General features: G+C 48.1%; 1 protein-coding gene across 1 annotated transcript in view; it reads right to left on the bottom strand.

Moving 5' to 3' along the window:
* ACBD6 (acyl-CoA binding domain containing 6) overlaps positions 1–19428 on the bottom strand; it is a 266804-nt gene that overhangs the window by 191467 nt on the left and 55909 nt on the right. Inside the window, exon 3 of the mRNA XM_063939798.1 lies at positions 7394–7490. Coding sequence (XP_063795868.1) covers positions 7394–7490 — 97 coding nt within the window. The remainder of the gene's footprint in view (positions 1–7393; positions 7491–19428) is intronic.

The raw sequence follows: 19428 nt of genomic DNA, 5'->3' as shown, positions 1-19428 counted from the left end.
GTGCCGCCCTGTCTGTTTACGTGGGCGACTGCCGTGATGTTGTCCGACTGGATCAGCACCGGTTGACTTTGAAGCAGAGGTCTTCCTAGGCTCAGAGCATTGTAAATTGCCCTTAGCTCCAGTATATTTATGTGGAGAGAAGTCTCCAGACTTGACCACACTCCTTGGAAATTTCTTCCCTGTGTGACTGCTCCCCAGCCTCTCAGGCTGGCATCCGTGGTCACCAGGACCCAGTCCTGAATGCCGAATCTGCTGCCCTCTAGTAGATGAGCACTCTGCAGCCACCACAGAAGAGACACCCTTGTCCTTGGAGACAGGATTATCCGCTGATGCATCTGAAGATGCGATCCGGACCAATCGTCCAGCAGATCCCACTGAAAAATTCTTGCGTGAAATCTGCCGAATGGAATCGCTTCGTAAGAAGCCACCATTTTTCCCAGGACTCTTGTGCATTGATGCACTGACACTTGGCCTGGTTTTAGGAGGTTTCTGACTAGCTCGGATAACTCCCTGGCTTTCTCCTCCGGGAGAAACACCTTTTTCTGGACTGTGTCCAGAATCATCCCTAGGAACAGCAGACGTGTCGTCGGAATCAGCTGCGATTTTGGAATATTTAGAATCCACCCGTGCTGTCGTAGAACTACTTGAGATAGTGCTACTCCGACCTCCAACTGTTCTCTGGACCTTGCCCTTATCAGGAGATCGTCCAAGTAAGGGATAATTAAGACGCCTTTTCTTTGAAGAAGAATCATCATTTCGGCCATTACCTTGGTAAAGACCCGGGGTGCCGTGGACAATCCAAACGGCAGCGTCTGAAACTGATAGTGACAGTTCTGTACCACGAACCTGAGGTACCCTTGGTGAGAAGGGCAAATTGGGACATGGAGGTAATCATCCTTGATGTCCAGGGACACCATATAGTCCCCTTCTTCCTGGTTCGCTATCACTGCTCTGAGTGACTCAATCTTGATTTGAACCTTTGTATGTAAGTGTTCAAAGATTTCAGATTTAGAATAGGTCTCACCGAGCCGTCTGGCTTCAGTACCACAATTAGTGTGGAATAATACCCCTTTCCTTGTTGTAGGAGGGGTACTTTGATTATCACCTGCTGGGAATACAGCTTGTGAATTGTTTCCAATACTGCCTCCCTGTCGGAGGGAGACGTTGGTAAAGCAGACTTCAGGAACCTGCGAGGGGGAGACGTCTCGAATTTCCAATCTGTACCCCTGGGATACTACTTGTAGGATCCAGGGGTCCACTTGCGAGTGAGCCCACTGCGTGCTGAAACTCTTGAGACGACCCCCCTTGTACGGCCCCAGCGTCATGCTGAGGACTTGGCAGAAGCGGTGGAGGGCTTCTGTTCCTGGGAAGGGGCTGCCTGCTGCAGTCTTCTTCCCTTTCCTCTACCCCTGGGCAGATATGACTGGCCTTTTGCCCGCTTGCCCTTATGGGGACGAAAGGACTGAGGCTGAAAAGACGGTGCCTTTTTCTGCTGAGATGTGACTTGGGGTAAAAAAGGTGGATTTTCCAGCTGTTGCCGTGGCCACCAGGTCCGATGGACCGACCCCAAATAACTCCTCCCCTTTATACGGCAATACTTCCATGTGCCGTTTGGAATCTGCATCACCTGACCACTGTCGTGTCCATAAACATCTTCTGGCAGACATGGACATCGCACTTACTCTTGATGCCAGAGTGCAAATATCCCTCTGTGCATCTCGCATATATAGAAATGCATCCTTTAAATGCTCTATAGTCAATAAAATACTGTCCCTGTCAAGGGTATCAATATTTTCAGTCAGGGAATCCGACCAAGCCACCCCAGCGCTGCACATCCAGGCTGAGGCGATCGCTGGTCGCAGTATAACACCAGTATGTGTGTATATACTTTTTAGGATATTTTCCAGCCTCCTATCAGCTGGCTCCTTGAGGGCGGCCGTATCTGGAGACGGTAACGCCACTTGTTTTTATAAGCGTGTGAGCGCCTTATCCACCCTAGGGGGTGTTTCCCAACGCGCCCTAACTTCTGGCGGGAAAGGGTATAACGCCAATAATTTTCTATCGGGGGAAACCCACGCATCATCACACACTTCATTTAATTTATCTGATTCAGGAAAAACTACAGGTAGTTTTTTCACACCCCACATAATACCCTTTTTTGTGGTACTTGTAGTATCAGAAATATGTAACACCTCCTTCATTGCCCTTAACATGTAACGTGTGGCCCTAATGGAAAACACGTTTGTTTCTTCACCGTCGACACTGGAGTCAGTGTCCGTGTCTGTGTCGACCGACTGAGGTAATGAGCGTTTTACAGCCCCTGACGGTGTTGGAGACGCCTGGACAGGTACTAATTGGTTTGCCGGCAGTCTCATGTCGTCAACCGACCTTGCAGCGTGTTGACATTATCACGTAATTCCCTAAATAAGCCATCCATTCCGGTGTCGACTCCCTAGAGAGTGACATCACCATTACAGGCAATTGCTCCGCCTCCTCACCAACATCGTCCTCATACATGTCGACACACACGTACCGACACACAGCACACACACAGGGAATGCTCTGATAGAGGACAGGACCCCACTAGCCCTTTGGGGAGACAGAGGGAGAGTTTGCCAGCACACACCAAAACGCTATAATTATACAGGGACAACCTTATATAAGTGTTTTCCCTTATAGCATCTTAATATATAATAATATCGCCACATAAAATGCCCCCCCTCTCTGTTTTAACCCTGTTTCTGTAGTGCAGTGCAGGGGAGAGCCTGGGAGCCTTCCTAGCAGCGGAGCTGTGTAGGAAAATGGCGCTGTGTGCTGAGGAGAATAGGCCCCGCCCCCTTTTCGGCGGGCTTCTTCTCCCGTTTTTCTGACAATCTGGCAGGGGTTAAATACATCCATATAGCCCCAGAGGCTATATGTGATGTATTTTTAGCCAGCATAGGTACTTTCATTGCTGCCCAGGGCGCCCCCGCCAGCGCCCTGCACCCTCAGTGACCGTTGGTGTGAAGTGTGCCGAGAGCAATGGCGCACAGCTGCAGTGCTGTGCGCTACCTCATGAAGACTGAGAAGTCTTCAGCCGCCGGTTTCTGGACCTCTTCTCTCTTCGGCATCTGCAAGGGGGTCGGCGGCGCGGCTCCGGTGACCCATCCAGGCTGTACCTGTGATCGTCCCTCTGGAGCTAGTGTCCAGTAGCCTAAGAAGCCAATCCATCCTGCACGCAGGTGAGTTCACTTCTTCTCCCCTAAGTCCCTCGTTGCAGTGAGCCTGTTGCCAGCAGGACTCACTGAAAATAAAAAACCTAACAAAACTTTTACTCTAAGCAGCTCTTTAGGAGAGCCACCTAGATTGCACCCTTCTCGGCCGGGCACAAAAACCTAACTGAGGCTTGGAGGAGGGTCATAGGGGGAGGAGCCAGTGCACACCACCTGATCCTAAAGCTTTTACTTTTGTGCCCCGTCTCCTGCGGAGCCGCTATTCCCCATGGTCCTTACGGAGTCCCCAGCATCCACTTAGGACGTCAGAGAAATATATATATATATATATATATACACACACACACACATACAGTTCCAGTTTTCCTGGGGGGCACTCTCCTTGGCAAATAAAATCCAATCACAGTCTCATGTATTCATAAACGGCTTTTAATTGGTTGATGTTTTGGCTCCACAACCGAAGCCACAAACAATTTTCGGATGTTGAAATTCAGTCAAGCAATCATTTATAATGAAAAGGTTCATACAGCTCCACAGTAAGTTACTGTAATGGAATGGATTATCATAATAGCCAAAAAGTCTTAAACAGGATGGTCAAGGAGATCCTTAAATCATAATATTAAGCCACCGAATCTAGGGTCTCCCACAATGCAGTGTAAACCCTCGTCCATTCCAGAGACTGTATATATATATATATATATATATATATATATATACACACACAATACATACACAAGATACTGGATGAACGCGTTTGTTGGCACAGTGGGTAGCATTGTTGTGTGTAGTTTGTATGTTTTCCCCACGTACGAGTTTTCTTTCACAATTGAAAACCACACATTCCCTCTACAGTGCTGGCTAATTTGTCGCTGTAGTGTTTTGGCCGATGCTAGAGCAGCACTCAGTGGATACAAGCAGCACTGCAGCTATGGAAACAATACAACCACTACAGATGATCTAAGTGCTAAATTAATGGGAAAGCTGCTTGGAGGTGGCAAAAGGTTAATACAGTAAGGGAATTCAAAATCGCTTTGGATAGACACAAGGTTTTCTTGAAAATAAAATGAGGCCAAAGACCAGAGGGCCTGTATTTTGGCAGCACTTAGGAGTCTAATGTTTTACTGCCTGATTTAACAGTGTGTACCTGCTATCCATAATATCTGCTGATAAACAAAAGTCAATCAGTATTTATTACAGATACAGATTAAATGATTCTTACTACAACAAAGTTTTAACGTTTGTGGGACTGCTGCAGATACTAGGTACAAGTCAGTATCCAAGCAAATGAGCCTGGTTTACACAAGGCACACGTCACATACACTTACACCTATGGGGGGCATCCAATTAGTCCCAAAACAATTTCGGTCACAAAAAAAATTTTTTTTTTTGCACAGTTTTTTTTTCCCCGTGCTATTCACTTAGCCCCAGATTTTTCCATCTGAAAAAGGTTTCCATTTTCGACGAAAACACATAAAATCCGCAGACCTGTGTGTTTTCGCGGCCGCGATTGGGAAAAAATACATGCTTATTGTAGATTTGGTTTCGCATGCCTGAGGCAGGCAAAGCAAAATCCCCGAAAAGTGCCGCCAGCGGGGCTAACTGGATAGCGCCAGGAGAGGTAATCAGCCATGTTTAAATTACCGCAGCTTACTGGATACCACCCTAAGTTTTGAAACATTTACTTTAGTCAAACAAAATGCATTTAATATTAATCAACAATAAAACGCTAAAAGCTAATAAAGTGGAAACTCCATCTCATGTACTGGGAAAAAAAAAAAAAAAGGTTTTCTTAACTACGTACACAAATGCACCATATATGACTGAGTGACGAAGAGATCACCAATCAGCGACAGCAGAGCACTCCTAAACATCCAATCACAAGTGGTGCGCTAATGCTTGTGACTGTCCTATCAACTATTTACACTTATCTCTGACCACTCGCAAATAATACAGCTCACTCAGTCACGTATGCGCTTTTGCAGGGGCCTACATGTGTCCGCAACTGAAATAATACTCCCTTTGTGTACGGTGCTTCCGTTAGGACACCCCTGTCTCATTTATCCAAGCACAGGCAGGCGCAAGTGGCAGAACCAAGCAGATCTGCATGGGCACATACAGTCATGCACACAGCCAAATGACGCAACTTATGCAACGCAAATTCCCGTATCACTCTGCATGAACCCCTGTATTTCAAGCAGCAGGAATCTAATCAAAATACCGTCCTGGCCCGCTGTGCATGGATTAGCTGTTCCTTAAGCAGTGGAAGGCTAAATTGTTTTTCTGCACATCGCTTACAATTTTGGTTACGCATTAATGAGGACTTATAGGTTAATTATTCAGTCATTTTCAGGCTAAGTGGTTTGTTGATGCTCACTGAAGGGGAATTATGTAGAACACTATACTGAGCCTATGATTCTGTATGAACTGTATCTGAATATGCACCGCTCCATATTTTAATCAGACCATTTGCTTTGGTGATGCTATGGATACGTGATGTCATGCTTCTGTGATTTATACTAGTGAATATATTTTCTAATGGAAACACGTTGTATTACATTATTAAGTAAAATGACACCTATCTACAGATGTGTCCTCATACATCTAGCCTCAATAAGCCATGCAGCGGCCAATGCCTGTTGCTAGTTAGATGACAGGCACCGTGCAGCTACGCTAACATCGGGTGTGCAGCTAGAACGCACCAGGAGACCCTGCTGATTAGATAAGCGACACTTGTTTATCGGTGTGTGTAACTGAGCCTGTATATGAGGCACAACAGAACTTGGTATGGAAAAAAGCCACGACAGCTGCATCGTAGCACTTCGTATGCCGAGTCAGAGACTCAGTCACACACAGCTATACAAGTGTCGCATATTATATTAAACAGTGCAGTCTACTGATGCCTACTGTCTGCATGGAACTGCGTCTAAGACACATTTTCGGCAAAAAAAAAAGACTCCCAACGCTATCAGAGTCTACCTTGTGTGCCGAGATGGGCTGTTTGGCGCGACTGTAGCAACTGGTTACGTAATCGACTCAATAGACCTGTAACAAACTATGGGGGCACCCATTCTGTTTCTGCCCTCAGGGGCGTGGTATCATTATTTCAGCTTGCTACCTCCGGAGTATGGAGGCACCCAACCCTTTACACAGCTAAACCTGAGCACTATGGGCGCAATATGCGCAATAACGGAGATCATTTTAGAAGGAAATTGGGCGTGATATGTCATTTGAATCTCACCCTATATGTCAGTAAGAGGAAGCAATGTGTAAATGTATACTAATCAAATCCAATTATTGGCACTATATCATCATGACACTATGATTATGGCTTGACAGAGTTTGTAACTGAATCTTAGCCTTTACGAATGGGTGAATAAAGTGTGTGCAATAGACATCTGGATGCAGATTTGTAATGATATTGTAATTGGAAATTAGGAAGAGCCTTTGGACAATGTGCATTGTTCATTATTTGCATATGGTAACAGAGTGCTGCTAGATTTCTTCACTGAAGCACAGAAAATAGTAGGCCCTATAAATATGATGACTCGGCTTGAGAATTGTCTATACTCCTGGATGCATGCTGTCCTTCGATGCATCACTGAAACTGAAGAGAGCCTCCCAGGAACGAGGATAGACTAACATGTTTAATCTATCCAAGTTATCAGTCCATACAAGTGTAATAGGGGGATCCGGTCAGGAACCCGGCGTTCGGGAGTCGGAATGCCGACACCAGAATCCCGACACTGCTCAGAATAACGTCGCCAGAAGGCTGGCTAGGATCCCAATGCCGATGCCAGAATCCTTAAAGTAAGTATGCTGAGGCTGCTCAGGGTCAGGCTGCAGGGGGGATGTGGGGTTTCAGAGGTTAGGTTTAGGCTGTGGGAAGAGGGGGGGGGGGGGGGGTTAGGCACCACCGGGGAGGGTTAGGCTGTGGGGGGGAGGGATTTAGTGTACTTACCTAACAGGTGTTAGGATCCCGTGCATCAGGATGCCGCTGTCGGTATTCTGACCGCCTGCATCCTAAGTGCCGGGATCCCGAAACCATCCTGTAACAGGAATAGGTGAAGCACCTGTGGGAACTCCAGGCAGCAATGAAGTGGATATTTTTGAAGACTCTGAAAATTTAATTTCTGTACTGCGTATGCACCAGGACACTTTTAAGGATTTGCACTATACTGTACCTTTGGGGTCCAGTCTGGATCAAGTTTTTTCACAGTATCAACATAATCTTGCATAGCCTGCTGACGGCTGTAATCACCCAGAGACTTCCAGGCTTCCCTGCAGAAATACAATAAAACATTCGGAAAAAATAAAATCAGGAATGCAATAAATTTAAACCAGAAACCCCCAAAATTTTACTCCAGCCTATAATGTTTAATGGAGGCAGTTTGTGAACTGATTATAAATATAAATAAGAATTTACTCACCGGTAATTCTATTTCTCGTAGTCCGTAGTGGATGCTGGGAACTCCGTAAGGACCATGGGGAATAGACGGCTCCGCAGGAGACTGGGCACATCTAAAGAAAGATTTAGGACTATCTGGTGTGCACTGGCTCCTCCCCCTATGACCCCCCTCCAAGCCTCAGTTAGGACACTGTGCCCGGAAGAGCTGACACAATAAGGAAGAATTTTGAATCCCGGGTAAGACTCATACCAGCCACACCAATCACACGTATAACTCGTGATAGGAACCCCGGTTAACAGTATGATAACAAAAGGAGCCTCTGAACAGATGGCTCGCAATAATAACCCGATTTGTGTAACAATAACTATTTACAAGTATTGCAGACAATCCGCACTTGGGACGGGCGCCCAGCATCCACTACGGACTACGAGAAATAGAATTACCGGTGAGTAAATTCTTATTTTCTCTGACGTCCTAGTGGATGCTGGGAACTCCGTAAGGACCATGGGGATTATACCAAAGCTCCCAAACGGGCGGGAGAGTGCGGACGACTCTGCAACACCGAATGAGAGAACTCCAGGTCCTCCTCAGCCAGGGTATCAAATTTGTAGAATTTTGCAAACGTGTTTGCCCCTGACCAAGTAGCAGCTCGGCAAAGTTGTAAAGCCGAGACCCCTCGGGCAGCCGCCCAAGATGAGCCCCCCTTCCTTGTGGAATGGGCTTTTACAGATTTAGGCTGCGGTAGTCCCACCGCAGAATGTGTCAGCTGAATAGTGCTACAAATCCAGCGCGCGATAGTCTGCTTAGAAGCAGGAGCACCCAGTTTGTTGGGTGCATACAGGATAAACAGCGAGTCAGTTTTCCTGACTCCAGCCGTCCTGGAAACATAAATTTTCAGGGCCCTGACTACGTCCAGTAACTTGGAATCCTCCAAGTTCCCAGCAGCCGCAGGCACCACAATAGGCTGGTTCAAGTGAAACGCCGATACCACCTTCGGGAGAAACTGAGGACGAGTCCTCAATTCTGCCCTATCCATATGGAAAATCAGATAAGGGCTTTTATAGGACAAAGCCGCCAATTCTGACACACGCCTGGCCGAAGCCAGGGCCAACAGCATGACCACTTTCCACGTGAGATATTTCACATCCACAGTCTTAAGTGGTTCAAACCAATGTGATTTCAGGAACTCCAAAACCACATTAAGATCCCAAGGTGCCACTGGGGGCACAAAAGGAGGCTGAATATGCAGGACTCCCTTGACAAAAGTCTGAACTTCAGGCAGGGAAGCCAGTTCTTTCTGGAAGAAAATCGACAGGGCCGAAATCTGGACCTTAATGGACCCCAATTTGAGGCCCAACGTCACCCCTGCTTGTAGGAAATGCAGGAATCGCCCCAGTTGAAATTCCTCCGTTGGGGCCTACCTGGCCTCACACCAAGCAACATATTTTCGCCAATGCGGCGATAATGTTTTGCGGTGACATCCTTCCTGGCTTTGATCAGGGTAGGGATGACTTCCTCCGGAATGCCCTTTTCCTTCAGGATCCGGTGTTCAACCGCCATGCCGTCAAATGCAGCCGCGGTAAGTCTTGGAATAGACAGGGCCCCTGCTGCAGCAGGTCCTGTCTGAGCGGCAGAGGCCAAGGGTCCTCTGAAAGCATCTCTTGAAGTTCCGGGTACCAAGCTCTTCTTGGCCAATCCGGAACCACGAGTATAGTTTTCACTCCTCGCCTTCGTATTACCTTGGGAATGAGAGGCAGAGGAGGAAACACATAAACCGACTGGTACACCCACGGTGTTACTAGAGCGTCCACATCGATCGCCTGAGGGTCCCTTGACCTGGCGCAATTCCACCTGTGGTCTTTCCCACCGGTTTACCAGTATTTGGAAGACTTCTGGATGAAGTCCCCATTCTCCCGGGTGGAGGTCGTGCCTGCTGAGGAAGTCTGCTTCCCAGTTGTCCACTCCCGGAATGAACACTGCTGTCAGTGCTAACACATGATTTTCCGCCCCTCGGAGAATCCTTGTGGCTTCTGCCATTGCCCTCCTGCTTCTTGTGCCGCCCTGTCTGTTTACATGGGCGACCGCCGTGATGTTGTCTGATTGGATCAGTACCGGCTGGTTCTGAAGCAGGGGCCTTGCTTGGCTTAGGGCATTGTAAATGGCCCTTAGCTCCAGAATATTTATGTGAAGCGAAATCTCCTGATTTGACCACAGTCCTTGGAAATTTCTTCCCTGTGTGACTGCCCCCCAGCCCCGAAGGCTGGCATCCGTGGTCACCAGGACCCAGTCCTGTATTCCGAATCTGCGGCCCTCTAGTAGATGAGCCCTCTGCAGCCACCACAGCAGCGACACCCTGGTCCTTGCCGACAGGGTTATCCGCTGTTGCATCTGGAGATGGGACCCGGACCATTTGTCCAACAGGTCCCACTGGAAAGTCCTTGCGTGGAACCTTTCCGAATGGAATTGCTTCGTACGAAGCTACCATTTTTCCCAGGACTCGTGTGCATTGATGTACCGACACCTGTCCCGGTTTTAGGAGGTCTCTGACTAGAGATGACAACTCCTCGGCTTTTTCCACTGGAAGAAACACTGTTTTCTGGTCTGTGTCCAAAATCATTCCCAGGAACAGAAGACGTGTCGTCGGGACCAGCTGTGACTTTGGAATATTGAGAATCCAGCCGTGCTGTTGTAGCACTTCCCGAGAAAGTGCTACCCCCACTACCAACTGTTCCTTGGACCTCGCCTTTATCAGGAGATCGTCCAAGTACGGGATAATTTAAAACTCCCTTCTTGCGAAGGAGTATCATCATTTCGGCCATTACCTTGGTAAAGACCCTCGGTGCCGTGGATAACCCAAACGGCAGCGTCTGGAACTGATAGTGACAGTCCTGTACCACAAATCTGAGGTACTCCTGGTGAGGGGGGTAAATGGGGACATGTAGGTACGCATCCTTGATGTCCAGGGAGACCATGTAATCCCCCTCGTCCAGGCTCGCAATAACCGCCCTGAGCGATTCCATCTTGAACTTGAACCTTTTGATAATAAGTGTTCAAGGATTTTAAATTTAAGATGGGCCTCACCGAACCGTCCTGTTTCGGTACCACAAACATTGTGGAATAGTAACCCTTTCCTTGCTGAAGGAGGGGTAACTTGACAATCACTTGCTGTGAATACAGTTTCTGGATAGCCACCAACACTGCCTCCCTGACAGAGGGAGTTGCTGGTAAGGCAGATTTTAGATAACGGCAGGGGGGGGGGGGGGGGGGGACGTCTCGAATTCCAGCCTGTACCCCTGAGATACTACTTGAAGGATCCAGGGATCCACCTGTGAGAGAGCCCACTGTGTGCTGAAATTTCTGAGACGGGCCCCCACCGTACCCGGGTCCGCCTGTGAAGCCCCAGCGTCATGCTGTGGACTTACCGGACGCGAGGGAGGACTTTTGCTCTTGGGAACTGGCTGTATGCTGCAGCTTTTTCCCTCTACCTTTGCCTCTCGGCAGAAAGGATGCGCCTCGAGCCCTCTTGTGTTTATGGGGCCGAAAGGACTGTACTTGATAATACGGTGCTTTCTTTTGCTGTGGGGTAGCCTGTGGCAAAATGTCGATTTCCCAGCCGTAGCTGTGGAAACGAGGTCTGAAGACCATCCCCAACAGTTCCACCCCTCAGCAAAATATTGTCCCTATCCAGGGTATCAATATTATCCGACAGGGAATCTGACCACGCAGCAGCAGCACTGCACATCCATGCTGATGCAATCGCTGGTCGCAATATAATGCCCGTGTGTATATATAGCTTTTAGGGTAGCTTCCTGCCTTCTATCAGCAGGATCCTTTAGGGCGGCCGTATCCGGAGACGGTAGTGCCACCTGTTTTGATAAACGTGTAAGCGCTTTATCTACCCTAGGGGAAGTTTCCCAACGTGACCTATCCTCTGGCGGGAAAGGGTAAGCTGCCAATAACCGTTTAGAAATTATCAATTTCTTATCGGGGGAAGTCCAGGCTTCCTCACACACCTCATTTAATTCCTCAGATGCAGGAAAAACTACTGGTAGTTTTTTCTCACCGAACATAATACCCTTTTTTGTGGTACCTGGGGTACTATCAGAAATGTGTAATACATTTTTCATTGCAACAATCATGTAACGGGTGGACCTATTGGAGGGTACACTAGTCTCATCGTCGTCGACACTGGAGTCGGTATCAGTGTCGACATCTGTGTCTGTCATCTGAGGTAGCGGGCGTTTTAAAGCCCCTGATGACATTTGAGACGCTGGAACAGTCACAAGCTGAGTAGCTGGCTGTCCTATGTCGTCAAACCTTTTATGTAAGGAGCTGACACTGTCACGTAATTCCTTCCATAAGTCCATCCACACAGGTGTCGACCCCTCAGGGGGTGACAACACATTTACAGGCATTTGCTCTGCCTCCACATCATTTTCCTCATCATACATGTCGACACAGCGGTACCGACACACAGCACACACACAGGGAATGCTTTGACAGAGGACAGGACACCACAAAGCCCTTTGGGGAGACAGAGGGAGAGTATGCCAGCACACACCAGAGCGCTATATACCACAGGGATATCACCTATAAAGAGTGTTTTCCCCATATAGCTGCATATATATATATATTATACTGAGCCTAAATTTGTGCCCCCCCCCTCTCTTTTTTACCCTTTCTGTTGCAGGACTGCAGGGGAGAGCCAGGGAGCGATCCTTCCAGCGAAGCTGTGAGGGAAAATGGCGCCAGTGTGCTGAGGGAGATGGCTCCGCCCCTTTTTCGGCGGGCTTTCTCCCGCTATTTTAATATTTCTGGCAGGGGTTAATATACACCTATATAGCCTCTGGGGCTATATATGGTGTCAGTTTGCCAGCCAAGGTGTTATTTATTGCTGCTCAGGGCGCCCCCCCCCCCCAGCGCCCTGCACCCATCAGTGACCGAAGTGTGTGGTGTGCATGAGGAGCAATGGCGCACAGCTGCAGTGCTGTGCGCTACCTTGGAGAAGACAGAAGTCTTCAGCCGCCGATTTTCCGGACCTTCTTGCTTCTGGCTCTGTAAGGGGGACTGCGGCGCGGCTCCGGGAACGGACGACGAGGTCGGGTCCTGTGTGCGATCCCTCTGGAGCTAATGGTGTCCAGTAGCCTAAGAAGCCCAAGCTACCACCACTTAGGTAGGTTCGCTTCTTCTCCCCTTAGTCCCTCGGTGCAGTGAGCCTGTTGCCAGCAGGTCTCACTGTAAAATAAAAAACCTAAATTATACTTTCTTTCTAGGAGCTCAGGAGAGCCCCTAGTGTGCATCCAGCTCAGCCGGGCACAGAAATCTAACTGAGGCTTGGAGGAGGGTCATAGGGGGAGGAGCCAGTGCACACCAGATAGTCCTAAATCTTTCTTTAGATGTGCCCAGTCTCCTGCGGATCCGTCTATTCCCCATGGTCCTTACGGAGTTCCCAGCATCCACTAGGACGTCAGAGAAAAAGGTGTTATATAAAGGGAAGGACTGATCACAAATCAGTAAAAAAATAAGAATTTACTTACCGATAATTCTATTTCTCGTAGTCCGTAGTGGATGCTGGGGACTCCGTCAGGACCATGGGGAATAGCGGGCTCCGCAGGAGACAGGGCACATCTAAAAAAGCTTTTAGGTCACATGGTGTGTACTGGCTCCTCCCCCTATGACCCTCCTCCAAGCCTCAGTTAGGTACTGTGCCCGGACGAGCGTACACAATAAGGAAGGATCTTGAATCCCGGGTAAGACTCATACCAGCCACACCAATCACACCGTACAACTTGTGATCTGAACCCAGTTAACAGTATGATAACAAAACGAAGTAGCCTCCGAAAAGATGGCTCACAACAATAGTAATAACCCGATTTTTGTAACAATAACTATGTACAAGCATTGCAGACAATCCGCACTTGGGATGGGCGCCCAGCATCCACTACGGACTACGAGAAATAGAATTATCGGTAAGTAAATTCTTATTTTCTCTAACGTCCTAGTGGATGCTGGGGACTCCGTCAGGACCATGGGGATTATACCAAAGCTCCCAAACGGGCGGGAGAGTGCGGATGACTCTGCAGCACCGAATGAGAGAACTCCAGGTCCTCCTTAGCCAGAGTATCAAAATTTGTAAAATTTTACAAACGTGTTCTCCCCTGACCACGTAGCTGCTCGGCAAAGTTGTAATGCCGAGACTCCTCGGGCAGCCGCCCAGGATGAGCCCCCCTTCCTTGTGGAATGGGCATCTACATATTTCGTCTGTGGCAGGCCTGCCACAGAATGTGCAAGCTGAATTGTACTACAAATCCAGCGTGCAATAGACTGCTTAGAAGCATGAGCACCCAGCTTGTTGGGTGTATACAGTATAAACAGCAAGTCAGACTTTCTGACTCCAGCCGTCCTAACTATATATATATATATATATATATATATATATATATATATATATATATATATATATATATATATATATATATATATTAGGGCCCTGACCACGTCTAGTAACTTGGAGTCCTCCAAGTCCCTAGTAGCCGCAGGCACCACAAGAGGTTGTTTCAGGTGAAAACGCTGACACCCCTTTATGAAGAAACTGGAGACGAGTCCCAGTTCTGTCCTGTTCAAATGGAAAATTTTAATATGGGCTTTTGTAAGACAAAGCCGCCCATTCTGACAATCGCCTGGCCGAGGCCAGGGCTAACAACATGGTCACTTCCCATGTGAGATATTTGTCAACAGCATGGTACTTTCCATGTGAGATATTTCAAATCCACAGATTTGAGCGGTTCAAACCAATATGATTTTAAGAAATCCCAACACTATGTTGAGATCTCACGGTGCCCCTAGGGGCACAAAAAAGCTGTATATGCAATACATCCTTTACAATCTGGACTTCAGGAACTGAAGTCAATTCTTTCTGGAAGAAAATCTACAGGGCCGAAATTTAAATGTTAATGAACCCCAATTTGTGGTCCAAAACACTCCTGTTTTCAGGAAGTGTAGAAATCGACCTAGTTGAATTTTCGTCGTGGAGCCTTCCTGGCCTCACCCACGCAACATATTTTCACCACATGTGGTGATGACGTTGTGCGGTCACCTCCTTCCTGGCTTTGACCAGGGTAGGTATGACCTCTTATGGAATGCCTTTTCCCCTCAGGATCCGGCATTCAACCGCCCTGCCGTCAAACGCAGCCGCGGTAAGTCTTGGAATAGACATGGTACTTGCTGAATCAAGTCCCTTCTTAGCTCCCCAGGCCCTTAGTCCTCTGTGAGCATTTCTTGAAGTTCCGGGTACCAAGTCCCTCTTGGCCAATCCGGAGCCACTAGTATAGTTCATACTCCTCTATGTCTTATAATTCTCAATACCCTGGTTATGAGAAACAGAGGAGGGAACACATACACAGACTGGTACACCCACGGTGTTACCAGAACATCCACAGCTATCGCCTGAAGGTCTCATGATCTGGCGGAATACCTGTCCCGTTTTTTGTTCGGGCGGGACGCCATCATGTCCACCTTTGGTCTTTGCCAACGGTCCACAATCATGTTGAAAAACTTCCCTATGAAGTTTCCACTCTCCCGGGTGGAGGTCATGCCTGCTGAGGAAGTCTGCTTCCCAGTCGTCCACTCCCGGAAAGAACACTGCTGACAGTGCTATCACATGATTTTCCGCCTAGCGAAAAATCCTTGCAGTTTTCACTGCCCTCCTGCTTCTTGTGCCGCCCTTCTGTTTACGTGGGCGACTGCCGTGATGTTATCCCACTGGATCAATACCGGCTGACCTTGAAGCAGAGGTCTAGCTAAGTTTAGAGCATTATAAAATTGCTCTAAGCTTATTTATGCGGAGAGAATTCTCCAGACTTAATCACACTTCCCTGGAAATTTTTTCCCTGTGTGACTGTTCCCCAGCCTCTCAGGCTGGCCTCCGTGGTCACCGGCATCCAATCCTGAATGCCGAATCTGCGGCCCTCTAGAAGATGAGCACTCTGTAATCACCACAGGAGAGACACCCTTTTCCTTGGATATAGGGTTATCCGCTGATGCATCTGAGGATGCGATCCGGACCATTTGTCCAGCAGATCCCACTGAAGAGTTCTTGCGGGAAATCTGCCGAATGGAATTGCTTCGTAATAAGCCACCATTTTTACCAGGACTCTTGTGCAATGATGCACTGACACTTTTCCTGGTTTTAGGAGGATCCCGATTAGCTCGGATAACTCCCTGGTTTTCTCCACTGGGAGAAACACGTTTTTCTGGACTGTGTCCAGAATCTTCCCTAGGAACAGTAGACGTGTCGTCGGAAAAAGCTGCGATTTTGGAATATTTAGAATCCACTCGTGCTGTCGTAGAACTACTTAAGATAGTGCTACTCCGACCTCCAACTGTTCTCTGGACCTTGCCCTTATCAGGAAAGCGTCCATGTTTCTTTTAAGAAAAATCATCATTCCGGCCATTACCTTGGTAAAGACCCGGGGCGCCGTGGACAATCCAAACGGCAGCGTCTGAACTGATAGTGACAGTTCTGTACCAGGAACCTGAAGTACCCTTGGTGAGAAGGGCAAATTTGGACCTGTAGGTAAACGTCCCTGATATCCAGTGACATCATATCGTCCCCTTCTTCCTGGTTCGCTATCACTGCTCCGAGTGACTCCATCTTGATTTGAACGCTTGTATGTAAGTGTTCAAATATTTCAGATCTCACCGAGCCGGTTGGCTTCAGTACCACAATATAGTGTGGAATACTACCCCCTTCCTTGTTGTAAGAAGGGTACTTTGATTATCACCTGCTGGGATTACAGCCTGTGAATTGTGTGAGGGGGAGACGTCTCGAATTTCCAATGTACACCTGGGATATTACATGTAGGATCCCGGAGTTCCCTTGCGAGTGTTGCTGAAACTCTTGAGATGACCCCCTACCGCACCTGAGTCCGCTTGTACGGCCCCAGCGTTATGCTGCGGACTTGGCAGAAGCCGTGAGAGGAGCTTCTGTTCCTGGGAATGAGCTGCTTGCTGCAGTCTTCTTCCCTTTCCTCTCCCCCTGGGCAGATATGACTGGCCTTCGCCCGCCTGCCCGTATGGGGACGAAAGGACTGAGACTGAAAAGACTGTGTCCTTTTCTGCCAATATGTGACTCGGGGTAACAAAAGGTGGATTTTTCAGCTGTTGCCATGGCCACCAGGTCCAATGGACCGCCCCTTTATACGGCAATACTTCCATATGCCGTCTGGAATCTGCCTCACCTGACCACTGTCGTGTCTTCGTCTGGCAGATATGTACATCACATTTACTCTTGATGCCAGAATGCAAATATGCCTCTGCGCATCACACATATATAGAAATGCATCCTTAAAATGCTCTATAGACAATAAAATCCTGTCCCTGTCAAGGGTATCAAAATTTACAGTCAGGAAATCCGACCAAGCCCCCTCAGCGCTGCACATCCAGGCTGAGGCGATTGCTGGTCGTAGTATAACACCAGTATGTGTGTATATACTGTTATGATATTTTCCAGCTTCCTATCAGCTGGCTCCTTGAGGGCGGCCGTATCTGGAAACGGTAACGCCATGTTTTTTATAAGCGTGTGAGCGCCTTGTCCACCCTAAGGTGTGTTTTCCAACTCGCCCTTACTACTGGCGGGAAAAAGGGTATACCGCCCATAACTTTCTGTCGGAGGAACCCCACGTATCATCACACACTTCATTTAATTTATCTGATTCAGGCAAAACTACAAGTAGTTTATTCCCACCCTACAAAATACCCTTATTTGTGGTACTTGTGGTATCAGAAATACGTAACACCTCCTTCATTGCCCTTAACATGTAACTTGTGGCCCTAAAGGAAAAATACGTTTGTTTCTTCACCGTCGACACTGGGGTCAGTGTCCGTGTCAGTGTCTGTCGACCGACTGAGGTAAATGGGCGTTTTTACAAGCCCCTGACGGTGTCTGAGACGCCTGGACCGATACTAATTTGTCCGCCGGCTGTCTCATGTCGTCAACCGGCTTGCAGCGTGTTGACATTATCACGTAATTCCATAAGTAAGCCATCCATTCTGGTGTCGACTCCCTAGAGAGTGACATCACCATTACAGGCAATTTTCTCCGTCTCCTCACCAACATTTTCCTCATACATGTCGACACACACGTACCGACCTACAGCACACACATACAGGGAATGCTCTGATAGAGGACAGGACCCACTAGCCCTTTGGGGAGACAGAGGGAGAGTTTGCCAGCACACACCAAAAGCGCCATAATGTATATAACAACCCTAGAAGGTGTTGTTTCTATATCTGGGCTCTTAATATATAATTATATCGCCAATTTATGCCCCCCTTCTCTTTAACCCTGTTCTGTAGTGCAGGGGAGAGTGGGAGCCTTCCTCACCAGCGGAGCTGGTCAGGAAAATGGCGCTGAGTGCTGAGGAGAATAAGCTCCGCCCCTTTCACGGCGGGCTTTTCTCCCGGTTATTAGGAAAACTGGCCTGGGTTAAATACATACATATAGCCTTAATGGCTATATGTGATGTATTTATTTGCCTCTAAGGTAATCTATATTGCTGCCCAGGGCGCCCCCAGCAGCGCCCTGCACCCTCCGTGACCGAGATCAGTGAGCCGTGTAGCAACAATGGCGCACAGCTGCAGTGCTGTGCGCTACCTTCATGAAGACTGAGGAGTCTTCTGCCGCCTGATTCCGGACCTCCGTTCTGCCGTTCTTCAGCGTCTGTAAGGGGGATCGGCGGCGCGGCTCCGGGACGAACCCCAGGCTGACCTGTGTTCCGACTCCCTCTGGAGCTCAGTGTCCAGTAGCCTAAAACTTCAATCCTCCTGCACGCAGGTGAGTTGCAAGTCTCTCCCCTAAGTCCCTCGTTGCAGTGATCCTGTCGCCAGCAGGAATCACTGATTAGAAACCTAAAAAAAAACTTTTCTAAACAGCTCTTTAAGAGAGCCACCTAGATTGCACCCTCTCGGACGGGCACAAAAACCTAACTGAGGCTTGGAGGAGGGTCATAGGGGGAGGAGCCAGTACACACCATGTGACCTAAAAGCTTTTTTAGATGTGCCCTGTCTCCTGCGGAGCCCGCTATTCCCCATGGTCCTGACGGAGTCCCCAGCATCCACTAGGACGTTAGAGAAAGTATTCTTTGAAGTACTATTACCACAGCAGCAGGACAATGAATAAGAATACATATTCAGAGTATATGATCATAGAAAACAATACACTTTTTGATTTTTAGAACTTAAATTAGAATAATAACTGAAGCAGAATGGGAAACTCATAGTTCAAGTGAATGAGTGAGAGATGTGTGGGCCCTGACATCACATTACTTATCTTTCAAAGTCATGGCTCAGACAGCAGCTCAGTGGTTGAAGCATGGGGTTAGACTGTACTAACTGTTCTATTCTCCCTAACCGCACACACTACGGACTACACAAAGATTCAGTTACATCACTAATAGGATTTCAAATCCTTCTTGCATCAACTACAGTCAGCCACAATTCCTTATAATTAAACCGTTAGCCAAATCACAATACATGTTCATTGTCTTTATGACTAACTGATTTGGTTAAGGCAGGGATTGACAAATTTTTATAAAATCTAGGAGTCAGCATGAAAGTGTACGAGAGCCAGACCCCCCCACCACCACCACCACCACCTGCCCCCCTCCCGAAGCCACATTACTGAGCAGCTTCCCCCCACCCCCCGGACAAACTAACCCCCGCATAACTGAAGTGGTACCCCCAGGCAAACCAGCCCTCCGTGGCCACATTGCCGTTGTAGCTGTCCCCAGGAAAACAAGGATCCCCCCTTC

This window comes from Pseudophryne corroboree, chromosome 9 (genome assembly GCF_028390025.1).
Source record: "Pseudophryne corroboree isolate aPseCor3 chromosome 9, aPseCor3.hap2, whole genome shotgun sequence".
NCBI lineage: Eukaryota > Metazoa > Chordata > Amphibia > Anura > Myobatrachidae > Pseudophryne > Pseudophryne corroboree.
This window is presented reverse-complemented; position numbering and strand designations above follow the sequence as displayed.